The following is a 20,226-nucleotide window of genomic DNA, read 5'->3' as shown; positions in this document are numbered from 1 at the left end:
TGTCATCATCAACTCAAATACCCTGGTGTATACAAAATATTATGTGATTGTGATATTCCTTATTTTGGGCAGACAGACAAATCTGTCGAATTGCGTATGGAAGAACACATGAGGGACACATTACTTACAAGAGACAGTGAGCCAGTGCATTATCAAGTCATATCCTTTTCTCGGCTAATCCTAATGATGAAAGCCAAAGTCACAAAGTCTGCTGGGGAAAATCTACTAACATCTTCTGTTGCAATGATGAACTAGAGAGAAAAATCATAGAATCTGGGGAAATCATCTTCAATCCTGTTCATCTAAATAATAACTTGAGCTACAACCTGCCAGATAGTCATTCAGCTGTAATCATGTACTGGCGTTCACGAGATGCTACTAGCATGTACTTTCCCAACAATACCACAAACGAAAGAACAGCTTTAAATACAACCACAACGTTTTAATGTTAATTATGTATAGAGACTCTCTATGATGTTCTTAGTTTATTTAAGCTTCAGTGTTTTAGTGTTTTTTTCTTTTTTCTTTCTTTTATAATGTCACCTGATGAAGGCTGTTACTAGCCGAAACTAGTAGAGTTTTAATATTAAAACCTTTTTACTTAAATCTCGGTTCTAGTCATTCAATTCTTTTAAAAAATATGTATGTTAACCGAGTTAATGATCATTCATTCATACATATACAGGGTGTTCGGGATAAATTTGACATATTTATAATTAATTATATTTTTCCGTAAGTTACATGTATTAACACACACTTCTCTTCATTTAAAAGTTTGGACCCTTCTTCATTCATATAAAAGATGTCAGAAAGGATGGATAGCTGGAACCCACCTGAATCATGGAAGAGAATAACTTGTATCATGATGATTCGTGCCCGCCATCAAAATAAGGATATTACGACTGCTGCCCAATGCTCCCTGAATACAGTAAAAACAATCAGGCATGAACTAGAGACTTGCAATGGTGACTACGAGGATGTAGCAAGAAGAAAGATCCCTAGCAGACGATCTGATTGCGTTCGTACAGCAGAATTCCTCGCAAATCTGCAGGAACAGGTGTTGAAGAACCCTGGCATTGGAATTCGGGCTTTGTTCGTGGAGTTGCTAACTGTAGTCAAGCCCTGGATAACAAGGGTAGCCAATGGTAGGCCGTATGTATGGCAGCAGGATTCGGCCCCTTGCCACACCTCTGGGAAAAGTCAAAAATGGTTGTCTGAAAATTTCTACGACTTCACCAGTCCAAATGTTTGGCCTCCAAACTCCCCAGACCTTAACCCCATGGATTATTTTGTATGGGGCGCAGTTGAAAAAGACACCAATCGCACTTCCAGTAATACAAAAGCCCAGTTAATGGATAAAATTAAAACAGTTTTTGCGGCCCTTCCCAGGGAGACTGTAGCATCAGCTTGTTCGAGGTTCCGAAGCAGAATTGAAGCTGTGATCGATGCTAATGGTGGTTATTTTGAGTAAATCTTGTTGATAGTATTGTAATTAACTCTGCCTGTAATGTTTTTTTGTCAATTCATTAAATTTAATAGATACAAAGAAGATTTTCTTTTTCCTTACGAAACTGTCAAATTTATCCCGAACACCCTGTATATATATACATATACATACAGTAGAACTCGGTTATAACAATCATGGTTACAGCGAATTCACGTTTATAACGAATAATTTTGAAGGTATATTTGAATTACATTTGATTTAATGCATGTATTTCATGTTTATTATGAATTCGTTTCATGGGAATAATGAACGAATAATACACGTTAGTCGTTCCTTTACTGACTTTTTGTACGTACGCATTTTCTGGCTGTGGAAAAATGTCGGGAGTCAAACGGAAAATTTTATCAGTTTCCGAAAAAGTAGAAATTACACGGGAGGTGGAAAGTGGCCAATCAAATCTGACAGTAGCAAAGAAGTGTGGTTTGTCCCCATCTACAATATCAACAATTTGGAAGAATTGCGAGTTGACTCTGAAAGCTTTTGAAAACAATTTATGAAAGTGTAAAAAACTTAAAAAGTGTAATAAAAGCGACGTTGATGAAGCACTTCTTTCGTGGTTTAAAGTGCAAAGAACTGCTGGCTTACCTATTAGCGGACTAATTTTGAAAGTTCAAGCCGTAAAATTTGCTGTTCAACTTGGTTAGAGCGATTTTAAATGCAACAATGGGTGGATTGGTCGCTTTAAGAACAGAAACAATATTGTCTACGCAAAAGTAAGTGGCAAGGCGTTGTCCATTGACAAAAACGTTGTTTCTGACTGGATCAAGAATGTATGGCCAGACATTAAACGAAGGTATGAATACAACAACATTTATAATACAGGCGAAGCAGGGTTTTTTTATAATTTAACGCCCGATAAAACTTTTCAATTTAAAAACGAAAAGTGCATTGGCAGAAAACTTATCAAAAATAGACTCACAGTTTTAGTTTGTGCAAACATGACCGGTAGTGATAAAAGAAAGCTTCTTGTAATTGGAAAATCGGCAAAGCCTAGATGCTTTAAAAACATAAAGAAACTTCCCGTTGATTATACAGCGAATAAGAAGGATTTTCCAATTACAAGAGAGCTTCTTTTAATTGGAAAATCGGCAAAGCCTAGATGCTTTAAAAACATAAAGAACTTCCCGTTGATTATACAGCGAATAAGAAGGCCTGGATGACATCTTTAATTTTTGAAAATGAAATTTGCAAGTGGGATAAAAATCTTTGCAGTGAAAACCGGAAAATTTTGTTATTGACAGACAACTGTCCTGCCCATCCTGTAGTGGCTAATTTAACAAACATAAAACTTGTTTTTTTGCCACTCAATGTGACATCTGTCTTGCAACCACTTGATCAAGGCATAATTAGATGTTTTAAATCCCATTTTCGTCATCTGTTAGTCTTGGAACTGATAGAACGCAGAGAAAAATCCGTGGAAAATGCTTATGCTTACGACTCGAAGATCAGTGTACTTCATGCAATACGTTTAATGAGTGATGCTTGGAATTTGGTGTCATCGTCTACGATACAAAACTGTTTTAAGAAAGCCGGTCTTGCGGAATACGAGTGCGAATCTGAAGAGGATAACTTACCGTTATCAGCGTGGTTAAAAGCATGAAACTTGAACAATTTTGAAACGTTTGCTATTCAGTAGATTTATTTATAAGGAAGATATTATAGAATAGTTTTTATTTTGTCGACCACTTCTGGAAACAACAAAGGGCCAAGATATTTTTGATGTTGTTGATTATTACTTTAATTGCCATAACTTGTCTTGGGATTCTTGCATCAGTATTTGCATGGATGGTGCCAACTCGATGTCAGGAAATGTAAAAGGATTTGTTACACTTGTTCAAAATAAGAATCCTAGAATTATTTTTACATGTTGTTATCTCCACAGAGAAGTACTAGCGTCAAAATCATTGGTACCTAAGCTTAAAAAATACTAGACGAGTATTTTTTTATATATTACAAAAAAAATAATTATATAAAAGCCAGGCCATTATAATCGAGATTATTTACAGCACTATGCTCCTCAATGGAAGCTTCTTACATGCAGTTGTTAATACATACAGAAGTGAGATGGTTATCTCTTGGATGAGTTTTATCAAGATTTTATGAACTAAAAGAGAAAATTCTAATTTTTTTGACAACTCAACAATCTGAGTTATTAGATTTTCTTAGCGATAAGTTAACAAAAAATGCAATCTGAATGAAAATCTAATAGATTTAATTTTACAAAACTTAAGATTACTAAATACAAATATTGAAAAATATTTTCCATCATTTGATATACCATCCTTCAATTGGATAAGAAATCCGTTTGTCTTAAGCGCATGTAAATTGGGAAATTTAAAGATTATGCAATCAATGAATTAACAGATATAAGAAATGACAGAGGTTTAAAACAAAAACACCCAACAGATAACCAAAACAAAGATACTACTTCGTTTTGGTTATCTCTAAGAAGTGAATTTCCCAATATTACCAAAAAAGCAAGAGAAGTACTTCTTCCATTCTCCACGTCATATTTGAGCGAATCAAACTTTTCTGCAATGAATATTATTAAGAACAAACATATAGATCGCAGCTGGAAACCTTGGAAGATGATTTAAGAGTATGCCTATCTAAAATTCGACCCCGCAAAAAAAGACATTCTGAAACAACATCAAGTTCAGAAATTTCATTAAAATTAACTGCAAGTATGTTATTTAACATTTAATATTCATTTGAAAAAATCAAAAAAATTTTTTTAAATAATTTTGAGTATTGTTTTTCTTACTCAAAATGTCAAAAATATAGTTTACATTTTTTTTGAGCAAAAAGGATAAGTAATTAAAAAAATAAAATTAAAAATTAAATCGCCTAATGCCTTTTATTCCCTAATAGGGAGTAGGCGAGGCCTTTATCTAGTTTTTGGAGACTGAGTGGGCAGTTCAATTTCCACTAGTAGCCAATCAGAGATAGCTGGCCCATGTCTATCACTAATTATAGGCAGCTACTGAAGAAGAGATCAGCAAACAAGTGCTGCCATGTCTTGGTGCCTAACCCTAAAAGGATATGTTATCATCTGAAATAATGTGGGTACTACGGTCGATTTTCTTGAGTTTACGGGACGAAAAACCTGCTTGCCCGTGATAGAGATTGACTAACTCAGGAACTGCTCAAAGATAGGCTTAGAAAAGGTTCCTCCTAGACTTCTAACGGCAACTAGACTTCAACCTAGGTCTAACTTCGAGCGACCAAGCGCAGAGGACGCAAGCACCACTTCCACTGAGCTACACAGGCCTACTTTTTTTAAAATAAATCAGTTAATGCCTTTTATTCGCTAATAGGGAATAGGTGAGGCCTAAGTAATTACTATTATTAATATCAAAATTATGCCTATTTTTTGCCAGATTGTCAAAAAAATTAAAAGAATATATTTTTAGTGAAGAATTTTAATAACTAGTCTAGGTGTGCCATATTATGAAAAAGGTTGAAAATCACTGATCTAATACATTACTTGCAATGTCCTCAGTGCAAAATACACAACTTAGCATGCTGCAACATTCAACTAACATTCATTGTTATTTCTCCATACAAGCAATATGTTCAAATTAATGCATCATCAGTCATGTCCCTTATTTCTTCCTAACTTTGCATCATGAGGAAATAGTTGTATATTATTATCCAAACAAACTCTAGTATCAAGCATCACGACAATTCTGGTAGAAAGGTTTATACATTGGCTATTCATAACTATTATTTTTCAGGAAATTACGATGTATACTTTATGTATAATTATTAAACAATGTATAATTACAGAGTCATTATATATTGCAGTAATGATACATTGTCATCATCAGTGATCACAAAACAATGACTAGCACTGGGTAAATGAGGCTGAAGAAAGACAGCTAAAGTCAGGCCTAGAGTACTAAATGGCACCTTCCCCTAGTGGGCTAAATTGGGTGGCCTTGACCATTGGGCTGAAGATCTGAGGATGAGTGCTTCTCAAATTTCTGACAGTTTCATGCACCCAAATCTGCTGAGGTTTATTTATAAAGCTGCTCAGGATTGTGGCAAATTCCACGAATAGCCTGGCATATTTGTATTTGCAACAGAGTGGCCTTCTTCCAGCATATCCTGTGATGAATCTCTGAAGCATGGTCAACAAATCCAGAGTGGCTGTAACGATGGAAATGAATGTGGTCCATGTGTTCCGAACTTCTGATATTGGCTGTCCTGTCTGTTTGACCATAGTAAGACAGTTTGCAACTAAGGGACCTGGTAGGTCTAGGGCAGTGTTTCTCAAAGTGTGGTACGCGTACCCCCAGGGGGATACGTGGAAATTTTCAGCTATGCAATAATTAAAGGAGTCATCATATTTTTCAACAAACAGTGCAATTAGAGACAACCGGGATAAAAACCGGCACTAGCTAATGAATCACCCCCCCAACAGAAACTGCTGTATAGACCAAGCAAAACCATATGTTGGCGGTGGAACATATGGTTTTGCTTGACACCACACCGTCATTAAAGTGTTAAAGTTAAGAAATATATAGTGAATGTGTTTCAGATATCATGGAATTCAGTTGAAGGGAATTAGCATTTCAACTGAACTGTTGAAATGCTAATTTGTCTTTGGTTCACACGATCTCTTGTTAATACCGTACCAATCATATGCAGTTCTTCGCTGCTCTACATATCTCAAGTCTTGTATAAATTACTGGTAATTTTTGCTTGAAATAATGGGAAAGAAGATGACGCTATTTGGGTAGATGACTTTGATGATTCACACAAAGAAACTGTTCTCGATGCCAAAAGTAGTGATAGCAAGTAGGAGCTTCTTGGTAAGTCGCACCGTTTTCAGTTTTTTCTGAAAACTTTAGTTTCTGAAAATCCCCACACATATCTTGCAACACGATTTTTTAGTTTTAATTTCGGGAAAAAAGTTAGAGTTATATTTGAGTAAATACGGTATTTTTTTTAGCTTTCAAATTCCTACGTATGGATCATTGGTTAAAGATTGGATTTATAAAACCCCCAAAAGAGAGCAATATAGCAAATACAAGTAGCTGTAAGCAACAAGAAAACATTGATATTGCATCTGGATGAAATTGATAAGAGTGTGTTGTCTGACATCTCTAGAGAACCAACTAGGAAGAGGATGAAAACTCTTCGTAAGTATGATATGAATTACTTGAAATGTGGATTTTCATGGACGGGAAATGAAAAGGAACCTATTCCAAATTTTGTTCTATTAAAAATAAATCATATTTTTTGTTTACATGAACATATAAATTCAAATAAAATAGATATTTAATTTTAATTAATCTTTGTAATTAATTAATTAATTAATAATTTTTTAATTAATTAATTAGGGGTACTTGGTAATAATGAAATTTAATAAGGGGTACGTGGAGATCTGAAGTTTGAGAAACACTGGTCTAGGGAATGTGGCTGATCTTTGCTGGAGCAAATAAGGGATAGTGGTTGTAAGGCTGTATTCTTTAGGATATTTGTTACTTTTTCAGATGTTTCTTGGACATATGGAATGGTGATAGATTTTCTATAATCTATGTTCTGGAGGAGGAGGGAGGGAGAGAAATCATGGTTACAGGGTTTTAATATTTTGTGGAGATTGTAACCATTGGCTAAGAAAGTGCTAAGAATGTGATCAAGTTCAATAGTGAATGCTCTACTATCAAAGTTAATTAATTTTGCCCTGTTATACAGTTTTTATAATCCCATATTTTTTTTTGGGGGGGGGGGAGGGATGACTGCTGGTGAATATATCTAAGCATGTGTGGGTTTTGTGTAAGTGGAGAATGCCAGAGATCCATAAGGCTGGCATGTAATTAGACCCCCCCCCCCAATTCCCCATTTTTTTCCTTTTCTAAGATATACTGATTGTTCAGATTGTTAAGAAAATGTTGAGGGTATTCAGGCCATGTGGCCAAATGGAGAGCAGGTCATCTATGTAGCATAGTCAAACAGTGGGTTTATGTGGGGCAAAGTTTAAGGCTTTTAATTCAAAGGACTCCATGAAGAAAGATGGAGAATTTGTGGCTGTCCCCTCTATCTATTTGTAGAATTTTCCTTGCCAAACTTTGTATGTTTGGCAAGGAGAGCTGGCATAGGAGAGGTCTTGAATATTGCACACATTAATTAATGATTTCAAAATGTCATGAAGGATCAGAATTTGGTTTTATTTAGTGTGCCTTTTGTGTGAATGACCTTAGAAGACTCCTTGAACAATCTGTTGAAGTAATTCTCTTCTAATGAAGGCATGAAGGATGCTTGCGAGTTTACTGTATGATGTTCTGTAAGGATGTGTGCTTTGAGTACACTTTTTTTCTTCCCTTTTGTTTTCAACATCTTTTTTTTTTTTTTTTTTTTTTTTTTTTTTTTTTTTTTTTTTTTTTAAGATTTCAAAGCATCTCTCAGTTCAACCTATGTACATCTTTCCACAAGAACACAGAGGAATCACATATACTCCATGATAAAATGGAACTTTAGGGAAACAATGGAAACTTTGTATGGCGTTAATTGGTTTGAAGGCAAATCTAATGTTCACTGATTTTAATATTTGGGCTATTTTTCTTGATGCATTGCCAGCATATAATGTCTTTGAAATTAATTTCTGGTTATCATTGGGATGGCTCATCAACTTTCTTTAGTATCTTTTTTGGTAGCCATTTTGGAAGAACTGAACTGAACCTCCTGACATCACATATATCTTCCATTATTGCTTCAAATCTTCATTCATTCTTTACTTGGAAAGGAAAATTTTACTACCAAATATATGGTCTGGCAACGGGCTTACCTTTATCATCTCCTATTGCCAACTTATACATGGAAAACTTTAAGGAAGTAGCTATAGCACAGGTGACCTTAAACTGCATATCTGGTGGAGATATGCCGATGACATTTTTCATCAACCCACAAAGACCGACATTAAAGAGTTTGTATATTCCTGAAGAATTGCCAGCTGAAAATCAAATTCACATTAGAAGTAGAAAAGGAAAGAAAATTACCAATGCAACAAAAATATCTCTGGAAGATTATCATTAGAAGTCTAAGGAAAGAAACTGGATAACTTGGCAAATCATATTCAGGAAACAAAGAAAGCAAAACTCATATCCAAATTTCAACTTAAAGATCGACAACATTTGGAAAACCAACGGACATATTTGAATTTCTCCAAAGTGAATGAAAATAACCAACCACAAGCCAGTGATAAAAACCACCAACCAGAAGCAAGGATAACAGGAGCCACCAACTGCCTGCAGCGAACAGTCATGTAGTCAACCAATCTAACCACACCCTGAACAATGATGAACTCACGGTTCTTAGAAGGTTTAAACTTTGCTGTAGCACCCAGAACAATTAACAAATTTGATTTTATTTACCATATAAAAAGAAGCTTAAGATTTCTCCTACCTACCATAACAGATAAAGTACATTTGGAAACCTCTAACATTTTAAATATAACCAGCAACCTAACAAAATCAGAATTGACAGCGGTGAAATCACTAAAATTAAATCGGGACATTGTAATTACTAGAGCCGATAAAGGCAGTACCATAGTTATTCTAAATCAAACTACTTATTTGTAAAAAATGAATCTAATAGTCTTGGACAACAGCACCTATCAACTTGTTAACTATGACCCTACCAATCTAATAAAAAAGAAAATGGAGAAGCTACTTAAATCAGTCACCACATGATTTAAGGCCTGAAGATACTGTTAAAAAATTACTTCCGCACTACACTCATTCTCTGAATTTACAATCTACCAAAGATTCACAAGCAAAACACACCACTCCGGCTGATAGTCGAAGGTATAGACAGTCCCAATTATCACCTAGCCAAGAAACTAGCATCAACACTCAAGGAGTTGGTAGGTCATTCACCCTCCTATATTAAAAACACATGACACTTTGTAAACAAAATCAAAGACATCGCTCTGGATAAAGATGATTTATTACATCGCTCTGGATAAAGATGATTTATTAGTCAGTTTTGATGTCTCTGCCCTCTTCACAAATGTCCCAATCAATAACACAATCCTTCTATTACTGGACAAATTCCCTCCCAATATCACAGAGCACTTTGCGCATGTACTATGTTCCGGCTATTTTGTGTGGCAAAACACTTTCTACTTACAAAAAAGAAGGCACAGCCATGAGCTAACCATTATCTCCCCCCCTCCCTTCCCCCCGCCCCACTGCTAACTTTTACATGGAACATTTTGAGCAACGTGCTCTAGATTCCTCTCCTTTAAACCCAAAGTCTGGCTTAGATACGTTGACGATGTTTTCGCTATCTGGCCCCATGGCCACTAGACATTGGAAACTTTCCTCAGCCACCTAAACGTTGTAATACCAGAGACACGCTTCTGTTTCTAGATACACTTGTCACAAGTCTTCCTTTTGGCAGTCTTTCCTTAATGTTTACCAGAAACCGACACATACTGGCCGATATATACACATAAACTCCTATACCACCAACACAAAAACTAGGAGTCATTAATATATTAAAAAACAGGGCTTTGATAATTTGCTCCAATGAACAAGATGAATTAAAAGTTATCAGCAATACCTTCCTAAAAAATGGTTACAGCCAAAATACTATAATAAATTTAGTTTAACCCTTTATCCAAGTGTGAGCCTGAAAGTATCTTCAGGACTGGGGTAAGGTGGTACAACACTGGGAACTCGTTGCAAAGGTGGAGCAAGCTAACATCACTCCTATCTCAGTATCTCCCATAATGCAAAACACATCTCCTTGCGGATATGTATAATGTTATGCATTAAGGGAAGGGCCACTATACAGACTAGTTTCGACCTTTATTGAGGTCTCTTCAGTGGGAAGAACAAGGCCCAAGTGGAGATATCAGGCAGAAGCATTAGCAAGGTCATCTCTACGTATAGGAGTTGCCAAATGGTGTGCCACCATTTTATTAAATTACTCTGGATTTAGCCAAAACACTATCAACAAAATTCTATACAAAACCTCACTTAAAAACAAAAATAAACAAGACTACAATAAAATTGTACCCATTCTATACATTAAAGGGATATCAGAATACTACAAAAATACAACCTTAAAGTCACCTTTAAACCTCCTGCAATATTAAAGAACTTACTCAACTCATCCAAGGATCCACTCTCTCTGCTGGCCCACCCTGGAGTATACCGTATTCATTGCACCTGTAATTTGCCCTGTATAGGGGAAACAGGATGCACATATTCTAAGAAGAAATGGAATCATCAGATATGCCATCAAAGGAAAAATAAACGGAAAATGACCCAGAGGAAGAGTAAGGAAAACGATGCTAGATGACATGCTGAATGGAGACAGGTACACAACTTGAAAGAGAAAGCTCATAACAGAAGAGAGTGGAAGGAAAGTTTTTGCCACCAAGAGAAGAACCTGCTGATTTGCAGAATACTTAAGAAGAAGAAGGGGAAACAGGATGCACAATTCCTATCAGAAAAAAAGGAACATAAATGACACATTAAATATAATAACTATGGTCAAGCTGGTCTATCTGATTATGCCCTAAACACTACATAGAATTGACTGGAAAAGTATCTGTTGTTTACATCACACCAAAACATGGTATGAACGTAAATTTAAGGAGGCCTGTGAGATTCTTATTAATCACCCTAATCTTAACAATAATGATGGTCTAAAAATTCCAAGCATATGGAAGGCACATATTCTACCTATTTAACCTTTCTCCCTAAGAGTTACTTAAGAATTTACGGTCTACCAAAGATTCACAAACAAAACACGGCACTCCGGCCGACAGTCAAAGGTATAGACAGCCCCAATTATCACCTAGCCAAGAAACAAGCATCAATGTAGTATTGATGCTTGTTTCTTGGCTAGCATCAATACTACATTGATGCTTGTTTCTTGCATCAATGTAGTATTAATTATGAATTACTGTGTGGTTTGTTTGTGAGGTCATGCAGTGTGTACCACTGTGACCTCACAGACAAAAATAAAGCTAGAAAGATTTCCTCTCTAGTTTGAGAGAAAAAAAACTTAATTTTAATTTTAACATAAAACATCAAGAAAGAGATTATATTTCCACTACATTAGATTAAAATTGTAGATTAAAAAAAAAAAAGAAAAAATTTCAAATATTCTCAGTAAGATATAAATCTGTGTAAGTAATCTTCAAATATTTCATTGTGAATACTTAATTTTAAGCTCTATTCTGCATTCAGATCACTTAATCTATTGCAGCTACACTCATGTTCATAGAAACTGAATCGCCTGCTGTAACCATGTTTTTTTTTTTTTTTTGTAATTAAATTTGAATGCCTATTTGAAAAGGGATAATAACACACTAATTGTCATCAATAATGAAGAAGTTAATATAACATTTTTATTTTTAATTAATATTTGGCTCTTTTTAGTAGAAGATGTGACATAATCAGGAAATGACAACAAACGATAAATTGCAGATATTTCAAAAATGGAGTGGACAGTGATATTTTCACTGGAAAAACAAATACTGGTATCAAAATTTAGTTCAACTACACAGTTTTACTAACATTCAAAGCTAAAAACTGACTTTTTGCTGTTTAGTGCTTTGTGGGTCCTCCTCTTGCATTTATTACAATTTGGCAGCGGCAGGGGCATTAACAGAATAAATTTCCTGATGGATGCAACTGTCAATTCATAGTTCCATACCCTTATAATTCATAGTTCCATACCCTTAAGCTTCCAAAGTATTTTCAGCTTCTTCTTGTGCATTTCAGTCTCCTTTTGTTACCATAAATTCTGGCCAGTAAACAGCCCAGAACTCAACTGCATTGAGAAATGCAGTTGAGATCTGGGCTGTTTACTGGCCACAGTAGTTGCTGAATTGACATTTTAGGGTTATAATAGCATTACTTACACTTTGTCCTATGACAAGGGGCAGAGTCATTCTGAAAGATGCAGTTTGTCATTACAGTAAAGTGGTCTCTTACAGTAGGCAGCAATTATTTTTCTAAAATTTTCTGGCACACTTTGTCCATTCACTGAACCTTTTGTGAAATGCAAGCGACGAATGCCATGATATGACATGCAGCCCCAGGTCATCTGACTGGTTGAGAATTTGACTGTTGACACCAGACAGTCATGGTTGTATTTTATCCCTGATCATCTTTGAACTGTCTGTGTGTCATCAGCCCTGCAGGTTAAACTTTTTCTTATCAGAAAAAATTACTCTTTTCCACTGATCAGTAGTCCATTTGGAATTGGCATGCTCTTTGCACCAATTTAACTGAACAAATCTCGTTTTTTGGTTAACAAGGGCTTCTTTTTAGGGCACCTGGCTATCAGTCCCTGTCAAATGAGTCCTCCTGCCAGTTACAGAGCTTGCCACAACTCCTGTTTGTTCTTCCCAGTCCCATTTCAGTTCTCCGGATGATGCACAGCAATTTTGAGGCAGAGCTGCTTTAGAACTCAATCTTGACATGATGTAGACTTTGGCTTTCTTTCTGTCCCATTCTTCCTTTAAACAACAGATCTGGTTTCCTTCACTTTCAACAGCAGTCATATCACAGTAGACTGACTACAGGACACCTTTTAGCTATTCCACAGGAGGAACCTTCTCTATTCAAATCTTGAATCATACTTTCTCTGTGAGATGTTAAGTGCACATAACTAGCTAGCGATCTCAGCACGAAAATGCAAAAACTAGCTCTTGTTGTCTATTTATAGCCTAAAAAAATTCTGACACCATACCAGCAACTATTACATTATACAGAAACCCATGGGAATGATAGATGTTGCAGTACAATGAAATATCTAATGATAAACCAGTGAAAATGACCATTTAACTACTAATAACTATATTTATTTAAGGTGATGCAGTTTCTATGAGCATGAGTGGACAAGGTGTGGCTATTAAATAATGAGACTGGTTGCAAAAATGTGGTTTATTATTACAGTTATTACAACTTAATTGCTATCCCCTTAAACTTACTTCCCTCCTCCATCTATACACTGCTGCATACGAAATTTCCATTGTTGTAAGCAGTGCTGAAAGTCATCAGGTGTTATCTGCTTCAGTAGCACTACCATTTTCTACTTTACCTCATCCACTGACTGAAAATGGGTGCCCTTCAATGCAGATTTCAACTTTGGAAAAAGGTAAAAGTCACATGGAGCTAAGTATGGCGAGTAAGTTGGATGGTCCAATACTGGGATCTTCTTATCAGCCAGATACTGCTTTACAGACTATGGGCTGGAGTGTTGTCTTGATGGAGAATCCAAGCAATGTTCTTCCACAGATCAGGTCTTTTCTTCCTCACTCGTTTTCTCAGCTTGGCTAAAACTTTACTGGTATCCATTCAACCATTACCATGACACTGATATTAAAAAAAAAAAAAAAAAAAAAAAAAAAAAAAAAACGATCAGCATCGCCTTCAGTTTTGACTTGCTCATTCTTGCTTTTTTCATTCTCGGTGATGTGGAAGTTTTCCAGTGCATCGATTGTCTCTTTGTTTCTGGATCATACTGGAAAATTCACATCTCATCACATGTGATGATCTTCTCCTGCAAATCCAGCTCCACTGTCAGCCATTCCATGATGTCAGTGCAAATTTGTTTCCAAATGTCTTTCTGCTCCTGACATAAGGTTTTGGGAACCATTTTGGCTCAGACTTTGTTCATGTTCAATTGCTGATGCAAAATTTGTCATACAGCTTCCTTATCAATGTGCACAATGTCTGCTATCATCCAAGTGCTTAATCGGCGATTGTTGCAGACAATTTAATTAATTTTCGCAATGTTTTATTCAGTTGCTGCCATGACAGGGCGACCCAGTCATTCATTATCTTCAACATTTTCTCGACCTTCAGCAAAGTGTTTGTGCCATTCAAACATTCACACATGTGACATTACATTATCACTGTACCTCCTCCAACAGTTTCAAACAGTTGGTCGGTGATTTCTTCAATTTCACAAGGAATTTGAGATTAATTCTGGCAAAGCGACTTCACACGTGTTTCTTTTATAACTGCATACAGACTAACTCGAGTGACAGCAAACAATGCTTATCTCAACTGCTTCTAGAACCTTCAAGGCCATTCACGGTGCAAGAGCATCCCACTGCTCTTGCGCCATGAATTAAGAGCGCACCTTGTCTCGTTATTTAATAGCCACACCTCATATATGTATGACTCATTCAAGGTCAGAATAAGCAATAATCCCAGACATGTACTCTACTGTTAATAATGTATGAAGGGATGGTTTAGCAATTTGTTGACTTGGCACCTACAATATGTGATTGTAGTCACAAACGAAAAAGTCAAACAAAAAAGATGCCTCCAATTCATAAAGTGTGTGTGTGTGTGTGTGTGTGTGTGTGTGTGTGTGTGTGTGTGTGTGTGTGTGTGTGTGTGTGTGTGTGTGTGTGTGTACGAATATTTGTTAAAAAGTTAATTGCATTTTATATATGGTTTATATATATACAGTGTGTGTGTGTGTGTGTGTGTGTGTGTGTGTGTGTGTGTGTGTGTGTGTGTACGAATATTTGTTAAAAAGTTAATTGCATTTTATATATGGTTTATATATATACAGTGTGTGTGTGTGTGAGAGAGAGAGAGAGAACAAATATCAGTGCAAAAGTTAATTGCATTTCCTCCCCTCTCTCTCCCTAATCTCGTCCATAAGTCACTATGAGTACTGTCTCATGGAAGGTCAGGAAAAAGTCAAGAGCCATAACAATTAAATACAGAATTCTCAGACTACATATAACATATTTACTGCACTGTATTAACAAAAACCATTTTAGAATTTCAAAAGTTAAGTATATTCAAGCACATATAGGTAAAACATCATGAAATGAATGCTATCAGATAAAATTTATGTAATAAATCTCTGCATTCATCCAGCAACATATTGCAATTTGTAGAAAGCCCATGTGAAAAAAATGTATTTACATTGTTAGCATTTAAATATGAAACAGTCATTTTAGAAAAGTATGAGATTTCACAAGTTGCTTATATCATATGTGTGGGAGGAACCAATAATGCCAATTCACCTATTGTGCATAACTATTTTTAGGGAACTTTATGATCTAATTATTATTTTTATGGACATTTAGCCTATTTTGTTTAGGAGTATCCTTTTTATAATGTCACTAGCTTTTTACTTTACTTTTTACCAAATTATCCTTCCTATATATTCTTCATATATCTGTCTCTAAAAATTGACTCAAAAGCCAATGACATTATAAAAGGGGATACTTCTAAACAAAAAATAGGCTAAATGACCATAAAAATAATATTTACTTAGATGAGTAACATGGGAATTTTCCCAGAAATAATAGCTATTATGATCTAATTTTTTCATTTATGACATTTTCCATGCAATAAAACTTTCCAAGTTTAATGGAAAATCCTTGCTAATTGTACCAATCCTTTTAAAAAGTGCCACAACCAACTCTAAATGTGTCATTTTCTTTTTGTTACAAACAGCATGGTTATAACATATGGACTCATTCAAGTCTGAAGTGCCACTGTACTGGAGCAATACACAGTGTCAATTCAGTTATACAGGAGAAAGTGGCACTTCTACTTTCCCACAGTGATTACTGTAAATAGAGGTATACTTCTGATTAAGTGCATCCATATGGAATGCTTTAAAGTGGCCTAACTGAAATTCAACAATTTTTGACACTTATACAAATTAAGATATTCTAGAGAGTAAGTACATATTTAAGCCTAGATAAACATGCATTATTACACAAATTTGCAAAAATAAAGAAAGCAAAATATCAATTTCTTAGCCAAGTAATTTTCATTTACAGTCACAACAATTGAATCAAGTTAGCACACAACTGTACACTGCTCATTATTATTAATTACATTATGCTGAAAACAAAGCATTTAAAAAAACTGGAAGAGAATATTAAATCAAGCTGATCAAAATAATGCAGAGAAAGGAATAACTGTTTTGAAGGAAATATGGTTTTCAAACTGGAAAGGATATGATGCTCTTATGAAAATAGAATGATTGAAATGTTAGGCATGAGAACCTGTAGGGTAAAAAAAAAAAAAAATGTGGAGATCACTAATTGCTTGATGTTATCAAAAAAAAAAAAAAAAAAGAAATCAAGTGAATGAAAAGCCATAGAAATTTTTTTCAGTTGGTTATCAATTAAAAATTTACACACGAGAAATTATATTCTTATTTTAAGGCCTATATGCAAGCATAAGCGAGTGAAGTTTGAATATGAAGCATTGCCAAGGCTAAGCTACTTGTAGCTTAGAGGCTGTTGACTTCACATCAACTGCCTTAATATTCCATAATGCAAAAAAATGCATTATGATATACTAAGGCAATTGATTTTGTATCATGGGATACAAAAAGTATCCCATAATACAGAAGTCATGCATGACTTTTGCATTTTGTATTCAAGCAGTAGTTTAACTTTTGAACAATCCAAATTAATTGACTATAATTCATTTTGTCATTTTACTCACCCTTAAAATTATCAACAGTTCTTTTAATTCTTTGTAAGCTGGTGGAGTGGTTTATGAAATTAGCATAGCAATGAGTACCGAAACTTATTTACTGTAACGTCTGTTTAGAAAAATGTAAAAGAAATTAGGTATATAAATTTTTTTCAAGAGTTAGAATTTTCCATTTGATGGAAAAGAAATAAGTAATCAATAGCTTTCTATTAGAACAGACTAAATACAGCATGTGGAACTAACATTTCTGTTTATAAAGCTCTGTAATTTAACTCCCTCCTTGTCAATTATTAAAGTGCAACATTGTCAAGAACTTCTAATTGCTACCTTCTTTTGTTTGCTTGTAAGAATGCTATTGTTCCAAAAAATATATATTACTTATTACTTTTTTTTTAACTGAAGAAACCTACTCAGTGATTATAGCATTCATTAGCCCCAGGAATGGTGCTTTCCAACAGTGCATGTAGCAATTAGTTCACGTTAATGAACATTCAGATCTTTGAGCAAAAAAATGATTTCCCGACATGGTTTGATAAATGGTGGGTTTTTCAAGAGATTGCTGACATACTAAGACTAAGTGATGGATTATAAAAATAATTCTGATTAACAAATAGTTGGCCAAATACCAGGAATTCATTTAAAGATGGTTGAGATGACTCAGTATTTTGAAAATTCTGAGAGCAATTAAATTAAAAAAAAAAAAAAAAAAAAAAAACCTACATATAGTGCAAACTTCATAAATGTTTTCTCTGAATATAAAACTTTTGATTTGTGATTATCATTAAATTTAATTTAACAATATGGCTAATAACAATAAACACTATAAAAGTAATTTACACTTAGCCAACAAAAAGCACAAGGAAAAAAATACTAAGAGGAGAAATTCCATTACACTCATACCAACGTTTCTGGCACTGTTTATAATTCCTAGTTGGAACTGATTCTGCTATTTCTTCCCAAGGAAGATGGAAAATATCTGCTATCTTATTATCTCTTCTCACTTTCTGGACAGCAGATAACAGCATTTCATCTTCTGACTTAGACCAAACACCCTTTGCTGAAGAGTAAATATAAAAAAAATTGAGTATACACAAAAAAAAGTATAACCGATTTCATGTAATTATTATATACATATATGCAAGTTTATTAGGAAAGTACACTACCTAAGTCCTTTCTTTTAGTGTTACATGGTGATCAGCATTCATTTTAGAAATTATGGACTTTACAACCGTGTTATAAATAACTATTTTAATTTCCTGACATTTCAACCTTCATATTAATTGACTGGAAAAGCACCAGTTGTTTACATCACACCAACACATGATATGAATGTAAATTCAAGGAAGCCCATGAGATTCTTATCAACCACCCTAATCTGAACAATAATGATGGTCTAAAAATCCCAAGCATATGGAAGGCACATATTCTACCCACGGAACCTTTCTACCTAAGAGTTAACTATAAACAGGACTAGATAATCCAGAATCTTAAATCTAATACAACAATTGTCATGTTAAAAATAGGATATCATTGTTACTGTAAGAAAACTATCTATATGAAAGAATGTTTCTCTTATGTTATCTTAAATAGAATTTAGCTTTGATGTAGTTTCTAAATAATTAATTAATTTTATAATTTTATCTGTATTTTTTTATATATATATTTTCACTAGAGGGCATGCCAGTAGAATAACCGTGAAATAAAATAAAATAAAAGTGAAAATATATATTATATATATATTTTCACTAGAGGGCATGCCAATAGAATAACCGTCGATCAAATCATTGTTTCTTTAGCATACCGTGTGAAATGTAACTCAGCTTGTCCTTGTATATTTGTATATACTCCAGATGATGACCTTAATATGAAGGTTGAAATGTCGGGAAATTAAAATAACATGGTTGTAAAGTCCATAATTTCTAAAATGTACACTTACCTAAGAGCATTCATTCCATAGTGCTGAAAGAACTCTAAAGGAATACTGGTCTTGAAGATTTGATCACATTTCCACAGCTACCTCAGGCAGCTGTGGAAGGACTGCAGCAAATCCTTGTCATGAACATATTATTTCTGTTCAGCCCCCCAAACTCAATGCAACACAGCCATCATTTATTCCAGAAACCATTTCTGAACAATGTTTGACTCCTGACTTGGCATATTATTTACTACAGCTAACCTTCACTATAGCGAAAGGAACTGTTGTAGTGGATAGTTTGCTATAGTGAATTTCCTTTAGCATAACATTGTGCCTATGGAGTTTCAGTCAGGATTATTACCAGATGAATAAATTTTGAGCATGAAAAAATTCAAGCAAACTATGATATTTTTAATTATAAATTTATTTTTAGGAGTAATGATCACAAGCCAACCAAATGAGATAGGTTACATATGGCTGAAGTGCAGAATCAAATAAAGAAGGATAATCAGACTTTTTATTCTTTGTAACGTGTATTCAGTTCAAAAGATATCAACTGGAAAACTGAAATACAAATATATAAATTGATAATATGTCCAATTGTTACCAATGAATGTGGAAACTGGATAGTTACAATGAAGGCAGAGAATTTAATTTTAGCTTTTAAAAGGAAAATCTTTAGAAAAATATTTGGCACAGTGAATGATAATGGCCTCTGGGGGATCAGATACAACCATAAATTATACCAACTCTATAAAGAATCCACAATATCTAGTATAATCAAGTTCAAAATATATATAATATATATACTTTCAATATATATATTTTTTATATATATTTCAATATATATATATATTTCCTCAATATATATATATATATATTTTTGAATATATATATATATTTTTTTTCAATATATATATATATTTTTTCAATATATATTTCAATATAATTTTTCAATATATATATATATATATAAAGTATTTTACCTTGGGTATAATAAAAGCACATCTCCTGGAGGAGATGTATGATGCTTTGTATTAAAGGCAAGGGGCCACTACCCAGACCGGTTTCGACCTCTATTGAGGTCTCATCAGTGGGAGCCAGGCAAGAAATACCAAGATTTTAGTAATACAGAGCTTATAAGTGAGCGTGCAGGGTCAGCTACTTGGGAAATGGAGTAAAACCAGGTTTAAAATAGCTTGGTATCTTTAACATATATATATATATATATATATATATATATATATATATATATAATATATATATATATATATATATATATATATATATATATATTGAAATATGGCTATATTACAACCACGTCTTGCTTACTGCAAAAGTTTGCA

At 34.3% G+C, this 20,226-nt stretch overlaps 1 protein-coding gene across 2 annotated transcripts in view; it reads right to left on the bottom strand.

Annotated features, from left to right (window-relative positions):
- The window catches only part of LOC150110651 (uncharacterized), a 368,437-nt gene that overhangs the window by 119,749 nt on the left and 228,462 nt on the right, over positions 1 to 20,226 (bottom strand). For both annotated transcript variants that reach the window (XM_090400018.1, XM_090400012.1), the window contains exon 9: positions 17,866 to 18,022. In XM_090400018.1, coding sequence (XP_090256144.1) covers positions 17,866 to 18,022 — 157 coding nt within the window. The remainder of the gene's footprint in view (positions 1 to 17,865; positions 18,023 to 20,226) is intronic.

The sequence above is a fragment of the Typopeltis vanoorti genome, chromosome 1 (genome assembly GCF_054136105.1).
Source record: "Typopeltis vanoorti isolate ZY-2024b chromosome 1, IOZ_Tvanoo_1.0, whole genome shotgun sequence".
In the NCBI taxonomy this organism is placed as follows: domain Eukaryota; kingdom Metazoa; phylum Arthropoda; class Arachnida; order Uropygi; family Thelyphonidae; genus Typopeltis; species Typopeltis vanoorti.
Note: the sequence above shows the minus strand (reverse complement) of the source record. Positions and strands in the feature narration are given on the sequence as shown.